This window comes from Saccoglossus kowalevskii, chromosome 7 (genome assembly GCF_978046115.1).
Source record: "Saccoglossus kowalevskii chromosome 7, keSacKowa6.1, whole genome shotgun sequence".
In the NCBI taxonomy this organism is placed as follows: domain Eukaryota; kingdom Metazoa; phylum Hemichordata; class Enteropneusta; family Harrimaniidae; genus Saccoglossus; species Saccoglossus kowalevskii.
Window position 1 is genome coordinate 22,601,119 of NC_140647.1, and position 16,068 is coordinate 22,617,186.

General features: G+C 35.0%; 1 protein-coding gene across 1 annotated transcript; it reads right to left on the reverse strand.

The window, feature by feature from the left end:
• Positions 1–4,476: 4,476 nt before the first annotated feature.
• On the reverse strand, positions 4,477–14,657 carry LOC102806710 (uncharacterized). Its single transcript, XM_006819027.3, has 6 exons — positions 14,555–14,657; positions 13,026–13,161; positions 7,720–7,813; positions 6,852–6,962; positions 6,461–6,683; positions 4,477–5,647 (listed from the first exon to the last, which is right to left on the reverse strand). Exons 2-6 carry the CDS (start codon positions 13,103–13,105, stop codon positions 5,445–5,447), a joined length of 711 nt encoding a protein of 236 aa, XP_006819090.3. The 5' UTR covers positions 13,106–13,161; positions 14,555–14,657; the 3' UTR covers positions 4,477–5,444.
• Positions 14,658–16,068: the final 1,411 nt, after the last annotated feature.

Below are 16,068 nucleotides of genomic sequence, written 5' to 3' on the forward strand. Positions count from 1 at the left end.
TGGATTTTGATGAAACTTGGTACATAGATGCTCTGAACTAATGCTAGGTTTTGATTAGTTTTTGGTAATAATCCGTGGATACTAATTACCTAATTTGCATAATGATTAGTCAATTTTCGGTTTTTCCACTGATATCTCAAGTACTAATCATCACATTTCAATGAAACTTGGTACATAGATGTCATACGACACTGCACAGACCTGATAGTTTTTATGGTAATATCAGTACATATTAATTATCTAATTTGCATAATTAATTAATTTTCAGCATTTGATATAAGTAGTTAGCATTACATTTCAATGAAACTTGGTACTTACATACTCAAGGACTATGCAGAGATTGATTGTTTTCGATAAATATTTGTGCATATTAATCACCTAATTTGCATAATTAGTTAATTTTCAGCTTTTCCACAGGTATCTCAAGTACTAATCATCGCATTTCAATGAAACTTGGTACATAGATCCTTTAGGACTATGCAGAGACCTGATTAGTTTTAGGGTAAATAATTGTGCATATTAATTACCTAATTTGCATAATTAATTTTCAGCTTTTCTACTGATATCTAAAGTACTAATCATCACATTTCAATGAATCTAGAATTATGCAGACCCAATTAGTTTCCGGTAAATATTTGTGCATATTAATCACCTAATTTGCATAATTAACCAACTTTCACACTGATATCTCAGGTACTATACATCACATATCAATGAATGTACATGGATGCTGTCACATATCGAACACAAATTATTTAAATAGACAGACCTGAATAATTGTGGGTTAAAATCTGTACATATTAATTACCTAATTTGCATAATTAACCAATTTTAAGCTTTCACACTGATATCTAAAGTACCGTAAAAACTCCAAAATTTCGACCGGTTTTAAATAATTTTTGTTCGATATGTGACGTGTTTTTATAGTCAAAATTAAGGTGCATTTTCGGACGGTCGAATTTTTCAGAATAGAAATCAGCAAATGAAAAAATGGGGATGATAGACAGTGTGCTTCATTAGTTTTTAAAAAATGCAATGTCCGTCAATTGACGTAAACTTCCTCATGTTTCACGGTAAAAGCAAAGGTCGTGGCCGAGTTGTAACTCAAAATCTAAACAAAGTCATCAATCAGTGAGTATTATGACAAGCAAAACAAAACATCAAGACGCGGAGAAGAGGTCAGCACAAAACTAATAGGTCAAAAGACAAAGCTGTCTCGCACTACCTAGAAAAACTTGCGAATGTTCGAAGTACAGGTACCCATTGGACAAAAGATGCATGGAAGTTTAGCAAACTATCTCCCCGACCCAGTGCAATGTATCCGGTTAGAATCAAAGCTCACGTGTCCCTTATTTGAGGGACCAAATTCTGCCGTAAATTCGCCCTTGGATTAAAAAATAAAATGGGATTTAAGAAAATAAAATGGGACTTTTAAGGTGTATTTTGGCGTCATTTTTCGAACATTTCAATCAATCCTGCCGGCTAAAATAGAGTCTAAGTTTTACCGTAGTCATTGACATTTGTCTATTCAAGAGTACACGTGTATGATTTTTATCGTGACTACCGTGAACGGGTAAGCTTCCTTTCGAGAATGAGCTGTTATCACTGTGAACAATGTTAAATTATTCTTCAGATGACCAGTTTATTTTTTAAAAACAACTAATTTTTTTATTTAAAAAAAATCATGCCGTTTTCGCATCAAAATCCAAGCCAAAATATCGTACTACAACACCAATCTCTTCCGCATTGCGTTCAATAACATTAACATATTTAAATAAGCTATGGTAATTTGAACACGTTGGCATCATCCAGCTTTTTGATTGGTTAATTAGCGATTTGACCTATTTGACCTAAGAGAACATGGCGGATATCCTACAGCATCAAACGTTTATACGAGACCGGAATCATTCGCTTACGATGAAACTAAGTTGACTTTTATTTGTATTTCATAACCATTCAACAAATTTATTTTGTGTACATTATTATAATCACTACTGAGTACAGTAATAATCAACAATTCAGAAACGCAGCATGCCGAGATTTTTGTGTTCGTTTTTATTTGAAACTTCGTTTATTTAGAATATATTTTCGTTACCAATAAAATAAAAATCTCTCAGTCAATCAGAAACCCGGATTCATGCCTTCGAGGAAGGTCCCGTTTGAACGCTCACATCGTTTTTTTTTCGTTTGGGGGAAAACTAAAACTGGTCGCAATTTTCGAATAAGAATGAGTCGGCAATGTTTAGTGGAGTCGAAATTTTGTAGGTAAATAAAACACAGAAACCGGCAAATAAATAGGCGATCGAATTTTTAGAGCGGTCGAAATTTTGGAGTTTTCACGGTACTAATTATTCCATTTCAATGAAACTTAGTATAAAGATGCTCTAGGACAATGTACAAACCTAATTAGTTTGGGGTAAAAATCTGTTCATATTAATTCCCTAATAAGCATAATAATTCATAATTTTTTGGTTCTAATCACATTTCAATTAAACTTGGAGACATAGATTTTCTGTTACATTGCGCAGACCTCATTAGTTTTACACTCAAATCTGGTCATATTAATTTTCTGATTTGCATAATTAGTTTTCAGCTAAGTAATTTCGAATTATATTTAATGTGTCTCCAATACTCTCAGCACATGGGAGTTCTTTCTAAGCTTTCTTTGATTTCAATAGTGGTTTCTTCAATTAGATGTAGCATGAATATACTGTTACTTCGTTTATCATTGTATTTGCCTACCTAATGTTAATACATAACAATGAAATGTATAACATATCATGTTATAGAAATAGTCAGTTACCTTTAGTATTGTATTGTATGAACACCAGATATAAACTAATAAGTAAAAACATTGTACAACATATAAACCGATAACATCCAGTCAATACAATGTAACAGATATAAGCTGGTAACTTCTAGTAAATACAATGTACAAAAAAATTAACTGGTAAAACCAAGTAATTACAATGTGCCAAACATAAACTGGTATAATTTTGTTAATACAATATAACAGATATAAACTGGACTTAGTTAATACAATATTCGGATATAAACTGGTAACATTTAGTTAATACAAGCAGATATAGACTGGTAACAACCAGTAAATATGATGAAAAAGTCTGACATTTTAAATACCATATTTATATAAAACAGAATTACGATTCTTTAACACGAAACGTACAAAATTACTAATACATATGACAAGACATACAGATGAGGTGATCGATGATATGAAATGTTAGTTGGAATAATTATAAGGTGATTGCACAATTCCAGTTTATGCATAACGTGCATCGTAAATACATCATGTTTACCCAAATTTATACAAAGGACATCACATATCCAGGAGTTACGGTTATGCAAGCCAGACGCTTACCTGAGAACATTTGGTGTTGTGTCAAATAGGGATACAAATTAAATAATCCAAAAATGCCATGTGACACCCGCGAATTGTCGATTTCCATTCCTTAACCAGCGTGGATGACTAGTTAATGTGACAGTCATTGCTGCTATGTGGTATAACTTTGTAGTTTAATAAGCTTGGTAGATCTTGTGCTATATCACCTCACGTAAACTGGTTACATCCATTTAAAAGCACCCCCTTTTACTCTCTTGTCGATGTTTCCTATCAATAATGTTTTCACCATCAAATCAAGACAAATCGGTTAAACTCTTTATAACTGATTTTGTCAAACTTTTAAAACTTTACCCCAGCAGCAAATGTATTTTTATAAAACTTTGTTAAAACGTTTTCAATGATTTTTGTGATCATATATCACATAATTGCTGAAACGTGTTTTCATGAAAACATTGAGCAACCCAACTGTTTAATATTCTGTTTGAACATGTAAATATGTTAAAATCATTTTGTATTCAATTTCAATAAAAAGATAAGCATTTTACTATAATTTCGAAAATTTTGAAAAAAATATTTATAAGACAAAATAAATCGTGTTTATGGATACTATTATAAGTCAGTTGAAAAAAAATCGTTGTTATAATATAGATAATGGCCCGCAATTAATTTGAATAATATAGCACTGCCACGAATTTTCGCATCTTTTCCCAAATCGAATATTGTTTTCCCGTGTATAACATGAAGTATTTTACATAACCAGACTTGCACGACGAACAAGCCACATTAAAGGTATTGTGTGTAGTGTCGATTGGTATTACAGAAGTTAACGATTAGTTCACTTCAGACTTATTCTGAATAGGGCCTTACAATTTGACTTCCGTGCGTGAGACATGAAGTAACCATTAACAATTTACGGTAAATTGTAGTTGTTATACATTTATTGAATACAATCCGACGTTTTGGTCAGTGGCTCTTCTTCGTATATATATGCAGCAATTTTTATTTCGCAAAAGCATTTTAATGTAACAGCTTTTATTTTGCGATTTGATTCGAAACGTGGTCATTTTATCAAATGTTCTTTCAAATTGAAACAAAGGCAAGCAAAATTGTAATAATATATTACATACACCCAATACTTTATTTACTATTACACTATTGCACATTTAGAAAAACAAACAAAAACATTCTATGTGAATCTTTGAAAACACAGTATATTATTATATGTACAATGAATAAAAATAGGAGTATAACAACAAGGATCACCTGATTTGCCAAAAATGTGGGAATACTGAACCATGCTGTTAAATGAATATTTTCATTCATGTCGCATTATACTAGTAATCAATTTTGCACCAATCGTAACGAAGCGACACTTTAGGCTATTTACTCGATTATTGTACAAAAAAAAAGCTCACTCTATGGCATGGAGAACATGTAGAATTTGTTTCGATTACTTGCATGGTAACATTACAAACCCCACAATACGATTATCTGTTGTGGCAGAATGATCTGCCAGTGTAGGCGTACAGAGTATAACAATTCGTTACCAGAGAAGCCCTGGTCTTTAAACATAACATTCGCTATATATATGGAGGAAAACGTGTATATTTTGATATGAATGTTGCAGACCAAACATTGGATTATGATAAACTTTAAAATATACTACTAAAATGAAAACACTTAAACGCATATGTTATGACTATTCTTATATACACCAAAACAATCTGTGGGCATGCGTATTGACAAATGCCAGTTTCATCGAACAAATACTGATAGTTCATGGTAATCCCAATGTGTTCAACAATATGAAGTGTAAAACAATATTATTAAAAATTACAATGTTTCTAACCATAATGTATCTTTAAACATATGTTTAAAAAATGGTTATGATTATTCTGACGTTCAATGAATCCCCTTCCATGATATTGTTACTATGGTAACATAGCTGATGTCTTCTTGACATGCCATGCTCTACAATAAACTAGTCAGTCTATGATGCTATAAATATGAACAAATGGATTAAAAATGTCTGTTGCAATTACAGTTCACACTTGGCAAATACAACAACACCATTTTTTTTCTGTCAACAAAAGCACCTTTCTAGCAGACGAGAGTGAATCCGCTCCAATGGATCAACAAAATGGCGACGACAACGCGAATGCTCTCTTTTGAGACAAAGCAGGAAGTTCTGATAAGCTGTACAAGCCACCGATGAGGGCGATCTCCAATGCATTGCTGCTTCATCTGCGCACTGCATTCGTAAACGAGAGTATCCACAAAGACAATCTAGAAGACAGATACGCAATGTAAGGAAATTGTTAGAATCTTCAGTGACCGAAATTACAGTTGGATACAGTATGATGTGAGCCAGCGAAGAAGAAACTACTCAATCTCAGCACACTGTGACATATTCCGGCTAATTGAACGACAATTAGACAATATTGTTGTGAAATGTTGTTCGACAACGTCAGTAGCGCTTCAGGCTCGTTCGAAATTCGAACATGACACGCACTATTAAAGGCACATGTTTGTTCAAAATTATTGTTGAAAGCGCATTTTTGTTGTTCAGGGTACGAACGTCGAACATTTACCTGCAAACACTTGCAAACACACAACACCTGTGGTGTACCAAATGGATATTTAGAGGATTGTCATATAACAACCAGCCACGAACAAGGACGATAAAATGGCGGAAAATTATGACGAAATCGAACAAAATTACCACGTGACACAGAAATCGCAAATGGTCTATTGTTATAATCATTTTCATTGACGTTAGTCCCTTCAAGGTAACAAGATCACGGTTACCGACTATGTACTATCATAAATATATTTCCCTCCTCCGGCTTCTTATTATGATTAATCGCCGTGTCAGTTTTTTTTAACATTTTTTTTTTAAATTGAACATCGGGCTGGAAAAATCGACGAAATAAATTACTATTTATTCTAAACTGAAACAGGGGGGCAGTCGCTATCGCGTTGCTATGTTCTGTTGTGAGGCACAGCTTTCAATTAGCTCAAACAAATAATAAAGTTCAAAATAATAAGAACTTCGTATACTGTATGGCTCCCGATGGATTCTGGGTGTCCTCTACGTACCTTCCGGTTCCGGTTGAACAGGATCACATAGTCCATATCCGTCCAGTCCTTCTAATGTAGACTCCAATAACGCCGAGGTGCTGAGTTTGCTGAGCACTGCCTGCACATCGTCTTTATCTCGTTCCTCGTCCAGGGCATCATTCTCCTGAACGAACGCCATTGTACTGTTATAGTCAATGCAATTAATGTCACACGACATTTCAGCCAAACAACTTTTCCATCCCTGGGAAAAAGCGAAATATTAACATATCACTTATTTTTCACATGGAAGAATGCACACATCACGAACAATATACATTCTATCACCGAAAGAGAATGCCAGTTGTAGTTGTCTCTGGGTTTCTATGTTTCTACACTGGTATGATTTGATCAAATTATCTCCACTCCTTACCATGAAATACTGGCATATTTGAGCAATGGCTGACAACTTCCAATTTTCTTCCCCAGTCAGTGAACCAGACGCCCTCTGGTGGCAGGTCAGTAATTGATCCAATGTACATTCCTAATAAAAAATCGCGTTGTGAAGTTGTATGAAATACAAGCTTTTGCTAATAAAACAGTGTATCACGTACGTACAAACTTCTACTTGGGCGAATTTGTTCTAGGGTTCTGCAATTCATGGGAGAATATATGGGACATGTCTGAATAACAAGGTTCGATGCACATGGTAACTTAACTTTCAACTAATCGCATTGCTCGATGGGTATCATTACTGATGCGTTCAACCAATCGCATAGCTCGATGGGTATCGTTACTGATGCGTTCAACCAATCGCATTGCTCGATGGGTATCGTTACTGATGCGTTCAACCAATATCATTGCTCGATGGCTATCGTTACTGATGCGTTCAACCAATCGCATTGCTCGATGGCTATCGTTACTGATCGAGAACGTGTTTAAGAAGTTATATGCTATCTTCATACTTTCTTTATAATAGGGTTATTAGAATACCGGAAATAAAAACAAAATTATCGGGTAACAAATACTATAAGTAATTTCGTGGGAAAATAGACAAATTTACATTTTCATTGTTTTTATAGTGAAATTACTTCTTGTATTGAAAAATAGTAATACAATAGGAATTTCACTCTCATAATGTATTGTATACATGTGCAGTAACATGCTCAGTACCGATAAATTTGGATTCGACTGGAACTTTTTTAACCAAATTTAAAAATAAAACGCTATTTCAACTGCAGTAAATGCAATCCACTAGGCACAGAAAAAGAACACATTACATAGGCATATAATGTACTAACCGATGGGCAGGGACCGCTATTATGGTGTCTGTAAACGAAACACGGACAAATAATCACTATAGCAACAACCACTACGAAAGTAATTACCACATTCCTGAAAATGAAACGGACAGAATAAAAACATAAAACCAAAACGTCAATATGGTGAAAGAATAATTGCTTAGTGGTATGAATATTATGCTCGTAAATCGTTCTTGTACAATATATGAGAAGAAATGACTAATATTGTTGGTTTTACTCTAGTATTATAGTATCAAAGAATAGTAGGTATTTCCAGCACGTCATTTCCGGTTCACATACACTATTTACTCAATGGTAATAAATTTATAAATGCAATCACTCATATTCCATTACGAGGACGGTTCATATGTTGAAAAGTCTATATATAGCACGAGTTCCAAGGTCATACCGGTACACTTTTAATACTACTTGCTCGAAGGCGACTTTTTTGTTAAGACTAATGAAAAACGTCACGATGTCTACACCAAAAATGACATTTTTATAAGCTATCAATTTTAAAATACTGTTAGTAATTGATAATATATTTAACGAGTTATGATACGATTATTCGTCACTACGAACAACGAGCAAAGAATCCATTTACAAATCGGGAAGCCCCAGGCCTTAGGAGAACGTACATGAGAGAAACAAATTTCTACAAATCACGCCATTTAGTGGCAGGGATTTTCTGTGACGTATGTAGATGGAGGCATTGTCGTTCAAATCGACCACTGTGTTAAAGGACGGTGGTCGTCGCGCCGCGCATGTGCGACATTTGTGTTGATTAATATTATTTCCCACAATCCATCATCACGCTCTTCTACTGGAAATCACGAGTAAGTGTTTTGACCTGGACGTGAAGTGCACCGCCAGTGACTCCTTTCATACTTTCCAATCACCGTAAGAATTACATATTTAAATCTTAGAAACATATCAATTTGTACTCGTTGGCATGAACAACAGTCAAAGTCGCCATCTTTGTTCATATGACACCCATATCTCGCGCATGTGTGGCGCGACGACCACCGTCCTTTAAGCTTTGTCCTAGTTCGTCATCTGAGATATAGTCAAATTCTGCAAAACTTAATCTTTATTGATAGACGAATACAGAGTAAAAAGAAAACAGCTTTTTGAACAGTCTTCGTCTCACTCAGTTATAGCCCCGTCACACCATAACGTTTTGGTCAGCGTTCTCTGAACGTTCCAATCGTCCAATTTCCGAGCGTTCTGGAACGAGGTAGACACATCCAGCGTTCGATTAACCAGTGCCTAACGTATGACGAGCGTGTTCCTAGCGCACGAGGAGCGTGTAATGAGCGACTAAGTAAGATACCCCTGGAAATCATTTACGTGTGCTAACGTGTCACTAGCGCGCGACGAACGACTTTTAAACGTTAAGTGAGCATGTTGAGCGTGTATCTAACGTTAGGTCGTTAATTTGACGTTAGTCGCACGCTTTATGTGCGCTAGGGGTACGTTCAGCGGTCGTTGACAGGTCGCTAGTGAGTTGTTCACTAGCAAAGCGAGCGATTGGTAACAACTAAGTAACGCTAGAGCAACGACTGACTAACGATTGTCGAACGCGTCGAACGTTAGCAAAACGATCGAAGAACGTTATTTAACGTTTAACAGCGTTTAAAAATAAACGTTGAAGAACGCTGGTCTCAAATGAGAACTTTTGTGCATGTTCAAAAATTTTTTTTTTTGGATCAGTGTTCTCCGCCGATTCCCGACGATCAGCAACGATTACCGACGTTCACTGGCGTTCTCACGGCCCTCTTCTGGCGCTGTCCCAGCGACTTTGGGCGACTACCAACGTTTCCTCAAACGCCAGAGAACGCTAGCCAGAACGTCATGGTGTGACGGGGTCTTTACCGTGACATTAAAGAAGCGCTTTTTCACTAGAGGGTACGATGTAAAGGTAATGCGTATGTAATATTTATTTACGAGGAAATATGGTTCGTGTTCAAGAGACATAAACTTAATACATTGTAATAGTTTGTCTAGGAACACAGGTTGTACTCGAACCCACAACAATTTTTATGCGAGGAATACACTAAGGAGGGTGTGTTGTGGACTTTAGTTTTAGTGTAACACATGAGCCATTTCATAATGTAGTATACTTATCAAAACACAATTTGGTTTTCGTAAAAAACACAGCGCAACACTTGCCCTAGCCGACCTGATCTCAGACATAGCCGAGAAACTGGACAAAGGTTATATTACTTTTGGAATTTTTATCGATCTGAAAAAAGCCTTTGATACTATAGATCACAATATTCTGTTCCACAAATTACAATATTATGGGATTAGAGGGCTCCCGCTACTCTGGTTTAAAAACTACCTTTCTGTTCGTTATCAATCAGTGAAAATTAACAATATTACATCTACATATAAACCAATAAAGTGTGGTGTTCCACAAGGATCGATTCTTGGCCCACTTTTATTCCTAATTTACATAAATGATATCAATAACTCAACTAATGCTTTTGACTTTCGCCTATTTGCAGACGATACTAACCTCTTTCAGTATATTAAAAGTAACACAATCAAACTTGCACATACTAACAACGATTTTCAAAGAGTCTGTGAATGGTGCAGTGCCAACAAACTTACAGTCAATGTAGAAAAAACCAAATGCATGACTATTAAAACGCCTCATAAACACTTGGGCATTGAGGGAAGCTTGGATATAAATGGGTTTGAGATAGAGGGCGTTTGTTCAATCAATTATCTTGGCGTGTCCATTGACCAGCACCTCAACTGGAAACCTCACATTGAAAAAGTAAAAAAAATAATTGCCCCCAAAGTTGGTATTATCTCCCAGATCAGACATTATGTGCCCAAATCAGTTTTACTTTTGTTATACAATTCCCTGATTCTCCCGCATATTAGTTATTGTTTAGAAGTATGGGGAAACGCCTATCATACACAATTAGAGCCTATCCTTCTTTTGCAAAAGAAAGTTGTACGGCTTATCACATTTGCTGTTTACAATGCACATACTGCCCCTCTATTTAAAAAACTGGGCACACTTGATATTCACAAGTTGTGTAAATTTAAGATATGTCTGTTCATTTATGATCTGAAAAGCAACCGCTATGCCCATACTATCAATGACTATCTCTCCCCTCTACCTCATTTATATCCAACACGACTTGCGTCAGGTAATAACTACTATGTCCCCAGGATGAATCTTTCACTTTCCCAACATACTTTAAAATATACGGCCGTAAAACATTGGAATTCTCTACCTGAGCCAATCAAACAAATTACTAATAGAATAACTTTCAAAAGTTCCCTAAAACAACATATACTGAACACCGTACTTTAATATTTAAATACTAGCTTTATCATATGTATGATACAAATATTATTTGCAGCTAAACTTTATTTGTACTTGCCCACGATTGTTCCACTAATAATATGATGTGCAGAGTAGCGCATTAACAGCTCCATTTTTTTTTCTTTCTTTTTTTCTCTCATTTTTTTTTTTTTTTTTTTTTTTTATTATTATTATTTTACTTATTTATTTCTGGAGATTTTGTTTTTTGTTTGTATGTGTATATATGTATGTGTGTGCGCGTGTATATGTGTATATGTGTGTATATGTATATATATATATGTATATGTGTATATATATATGTATATGTGTGTATGTGTATATATATATATATATATATAGCCTGCATAGAAATGTATATTGGTTAGGATTGGGCCACAGACTAGATTAGTTCGGATGAACTACCTCTGTGGTCCACACCAAGAAATTATTATTATTATTATTATTATTATTATTATTATAAGATTACTAGAATTGTTATTATTGGTGAAATAAATCAAATCAATCAATGTAACTTCACCTCGCAAAACGTAGTCTCCGAAGAAATTGTTTATTATTTACGTTTCAGCAGAAGTCCGACTTTAATAAATAGTTCAGTTGTCACAAACATTTTGTTTGTGCTTTTTGTAGTACATATTGTAAACTGCGAAAATGACCGCACGTAGTGGGGTGAATGAACACCAAATTGAAGACCGCCTGTGGTACAGCCACTATAGCGTGATGCGCAAGTACCTATAGAAAGAAGATTTGGAAACAGCAGGTGCAGCCAACGAACATTAAATTGAAATAGTCAATTATCTGGAACAAAATTTATTTTATGAGCCTTTTGAAGTATGCTAATTAATACAAAAGAAAGAAGGGAAATTAAAAGCTGTTCATAAGCTACCCTCTACCTGAAAAAAAATTGTCTTCCCCTCCTGCTGACCAAATTCATCTTTCCCCTGCCTTCATTAAAAAAAAAACACTTTTTTTGCCTACTCCCCTATCGCCAACTTTGACCAAATTCATCTTTCCCCTCCCCTCATTAAAAAAACACTGATTGGTGGCGTAATTCATCAAGTCATTGGCTTCTATGGGCTTCTTGAATACATTAATCACTCAGCAGATCAGTGGGTGATTTGCATTTTCAGTTATTGATAGCACACGGCTGCCCACATTTAGCAGATGTTATTTCCTCCAATGCATTTTCGACAAGTCGACACGGCGGAGCTGTTTATATTACTGATTGTCCGCCGTTGTCGTTGTCAACTGGTAAAAAGTGATATTTTCGAAAACAGCACATCCGATTGCTTTGATACTATACATATTGTTCATTTTCTAATGACATCTTCAGTTCTTTAATTGAAATGTGCTAACAGCAAAGCTATCTCAGCCGACAGACTGCTTGTTTTATTATACCCTGCCCTAAAGGCTGTTTTGCCCACCCTGCGATATTTGTTTATGTAAGTACCCTGCACAAAAGTTTCCCTGTCCTTGCATTTTTTTTTAGAAATCTGCCCTGCCCACTGGGGGTACTGATATTTCTCGCCCCCTACAAAAAATAGGAAAAATCCCCCTGCCCTCAACAAAAAATCCATTGGAACAGCTTTTCCGATGAACAGCTCCACTGGCTGCACCTGAAACAGTAGACGCGGCTACGGGAAATAATAGAACACTATCTGAATCACTCTCCACACAAGATGGCGCTTCTTCAAATCAACCTGTGCTGCGCTAAGAACTCTGGGATGGAAAGTGTATTTGAACGGCAAATACAAGTCTCGTAGCCCTCTCATTCCCGACGAGATCTCGACCGACATTTGCTTATAATGTCTATTTAAAACACTTTTCTTCACTTCTCGGATGTGTATTTGCCCACGTTTTTATCATTTATTTGTTATTCATGTCTATATTTTTTGTGATTTTGGACTTGTCAATACGTGTACGATTCAGTATCTATAATATCAAGTATTAATTCATTACCTACCTACATTTTCTTTCTAGAAAAAACGTTCGGCAAAAAGCTGCGTACATTGGTATAAACAATCGAACTAAGGAGGATTTCATCCGGGATATAACTGAATAATTTAGTCTGATATCCCGTGAGTCATGACACAATTCAACTGCAATAAATGGTTAGACATGTTGTTGATATTTCAGACAAACAAGGCCCAATGGATACATACTCCTTTTTTTAGATCGACGAAATACCCTAAGATAAAGATCATTCCATCAAATGTTTGGTGTTAATATAGAGCAGAAATGCGGCGTAAAATTGATGCGCTGTTTTTTTGAATAAATAATTGTTATCGTAAAAATATCTCAAATCTTCAAACATACTGTAACATACCCCGAACATAGTATAATTCAGAAAATGTGCATAATTATTTTAATTAAAAAATTGCGTTCTTCGCGCATATTCTACATTAGTGCCAATATTTACCGCGCATTTTATAATGTCTGGATCTCCGAACCCTACTCCACTTGTCGATATGCAAATATAGAAGTACGCAAGATCCACAAAACGAAACACGGAATAGCAAAAATATTATATTGAATTTATATTGAATTGTCGGATTTGTGCTCAATTTACGAAATCGGAATTATTTAATTCAGAGTTACCATAGTGTATAAATAACAACAACTGATCCGGGTAGTGTACAAACACGTTTTCAGATATCATAAAGGTTATTTGTCGAAGACGCTATATTTGTTTGAGACATATTATAATTTTTTTCCATTTTAACGTGAAACGCGTTTAGAAAAAGTTCAGAATTAAAAATAAAAGACTTACTTAATACTTACAGATAACTGTCTCACAGTGATAATGTGAATGCCTAACTTTCTGGTTGGATGGTTGATATGCATCCCTGAATGCAATAAAATAGCATATCTAGATACCACACTCCAACGAGCTTATAATTTCACGGCTTGCTTTCTAATTCCAGAATGATTTTAGGTGCTTTATTTGAGTGTTCAGGTCTCGCATGGTGAAATTTGCAACAACGAAAGCTATATTCTGGTCACCGAGTTCTACTCTTATTAGTTTTGAGTGAGATGACTGCATAATGTATGCGCAGGTATATTCGGGAAGAACCTTGTTTCCAGATGGCTTAAATATCCGAAACTTCATATGATGCAACGTTTTTACTTTTTTTTTTCAAGAAAACCATGGCGGCCACGAGTTTAGGAATCAGGGAATGGTTGATGCCAGCGGTGGCAAATTCGATAAATAATTGTATTTCTAATAAAATGTCGAATGTTAATTGCGAAACATAAATCACTAACAGAATTTCTACATGCCTTACCGCAACCAGATTTCATAATCTGACGCTTGCACTTCTTCAGAATCAAAATACGTCTAATACTTTCGTAAATTAAACCAAAATTATAAAAAATATGTTATACTTTTTCGGTTCATTCCGTCGATCGACGTCACTACAAATCTGTCCATATGCTGGACGCTATTAGGATATATTGTCTGATAATAGCTTAAATGAACAATATAATTTTTACCTTCCAATATAAATGTTTGTTGTCAACGTCTTCGCCAACTCCCTATAAACTGATCGACAATGACAGTAACAATATCACAGCTCCATATAAAATAGTGTCTTACTCTGCGGTACTTTATAAAATCTGTTCAAGGTTTGTATTCAAAAGTAGTGTTGATTTCTGTCGCCGTATGGCTTGGTGTCTCGTTAATATATTTAAGTATTATTCACAACAATGGGCAACGATAATTCCATATGTTTTAAGGTTTCAATAACAACGCGACAGCTCGATGGTATTTCCAGATATGTATACCCCGCTCTTCTCACGGTATACTTGCGTGTGTTTGTCTTCGACAAGATTCTAATAGTAGAACGTATCAGATTTGGAAATAATTACGTGTAATCAGCTCGTCATTTTTTCTAATGCAATTGTGTACTAGTTCGATACATCAATCTATGGCACAATGTTGAAGCTCGGCTTTTGAATAAATCATTTTACATTGTGAAATAACATGTAAAACAAACTCAAAAACCGTCACAAATTTGCTCTGTTAATGATGAGTTGTAAATTATACGCGCAGGTATAATGTTGTACACAACCAAGAAGTATTTGTAGTGTTTACCTGATAAAAAATAACAAAATAACGGAAATTAAAAAAAATCATTGATTATAAGTAAATAATATGAAAATACAGTGAAATTGTGTGACGATTGGTAGTTGCATTGCACTCATCAGCGTTCGTGACATATGGTTTTATTCGACAACGACTCTTCGTATTCAAATGCTAATAAACTACACGGTGCTTTTGAATACAATTATTCTGTGAATATAGTCACATATATTAATCGCTATTCATCTAAATGAGTATTTCAGAAGCATGTACGTATGGAGTTTGCTGCATATCTAGGTTTCGTGGAGTAAGACAATTATTCGTACCTGCACTTCGAGTGAGTTAGAATTGATTTAGTTAGGAGCGAATGATTATATAGATAATATTTAATACAATACTAATTCAATCTTTGATTACTAATTGAAAGGCAAGGCTTTGAAAAAACTCTGGCACTTTTTACACAACGATTTAATATTATGAAAAAGACCCGGATGTTACGTCGAGCATGTCTTACGCACATACCATAACGAATCATGTGCGAATTCTTACTACATTCCGACTATATATTTATTATATTGAGCGAGCTGTTGTTTCAAATTGTTCTTCGTTAATTTAATCATTCTGTTATCTGTGAATATACGACTGCATCGTATCTGGTCGGAACTTGCTATTTAATAAATGAAAATACATAAATTGAAAAGCCCGAGTACGCATGCGCAGTCAGTTATAATAATCTACACATAAGCTTTTGAATACAATTATTTCTGTGAAGACACACATATAACATCGCAAAGATTGTTTAAAGATAACATTTTAGCACAGTTCCTATTTTTGTAAAAAAAAAAAATCAATTTCTTGACTTGTGGACAGCATCATTTCTGGGTTATATCTTAGTGGTATTTTGCGTCACCAAAGTGTGCAAACA

Coding starts and splice junctions, on each gene's coding strand:
- LOC102806710 (XM_006819027.3), bottom strand. CDS start 13,105: ATGAAATCCTCCTTAGTTCGATTGTTTATACCAATGTACGCAGCTTTT. Junction 7,814..13,025: donor TTTCTAGAAAGAAAATGTAG/GTAGGTAATGAA, acceptor TTTCATTTTCAG/GAATGTGGTAATTACTTTCG. Junction 6,684..6,851: donor AAATATGCCAGTATTTCATG/GTAAGGAGTGGA, acceptor GCTTTTTCCCAG/GGATGGAAAAGTTGTTTGGC.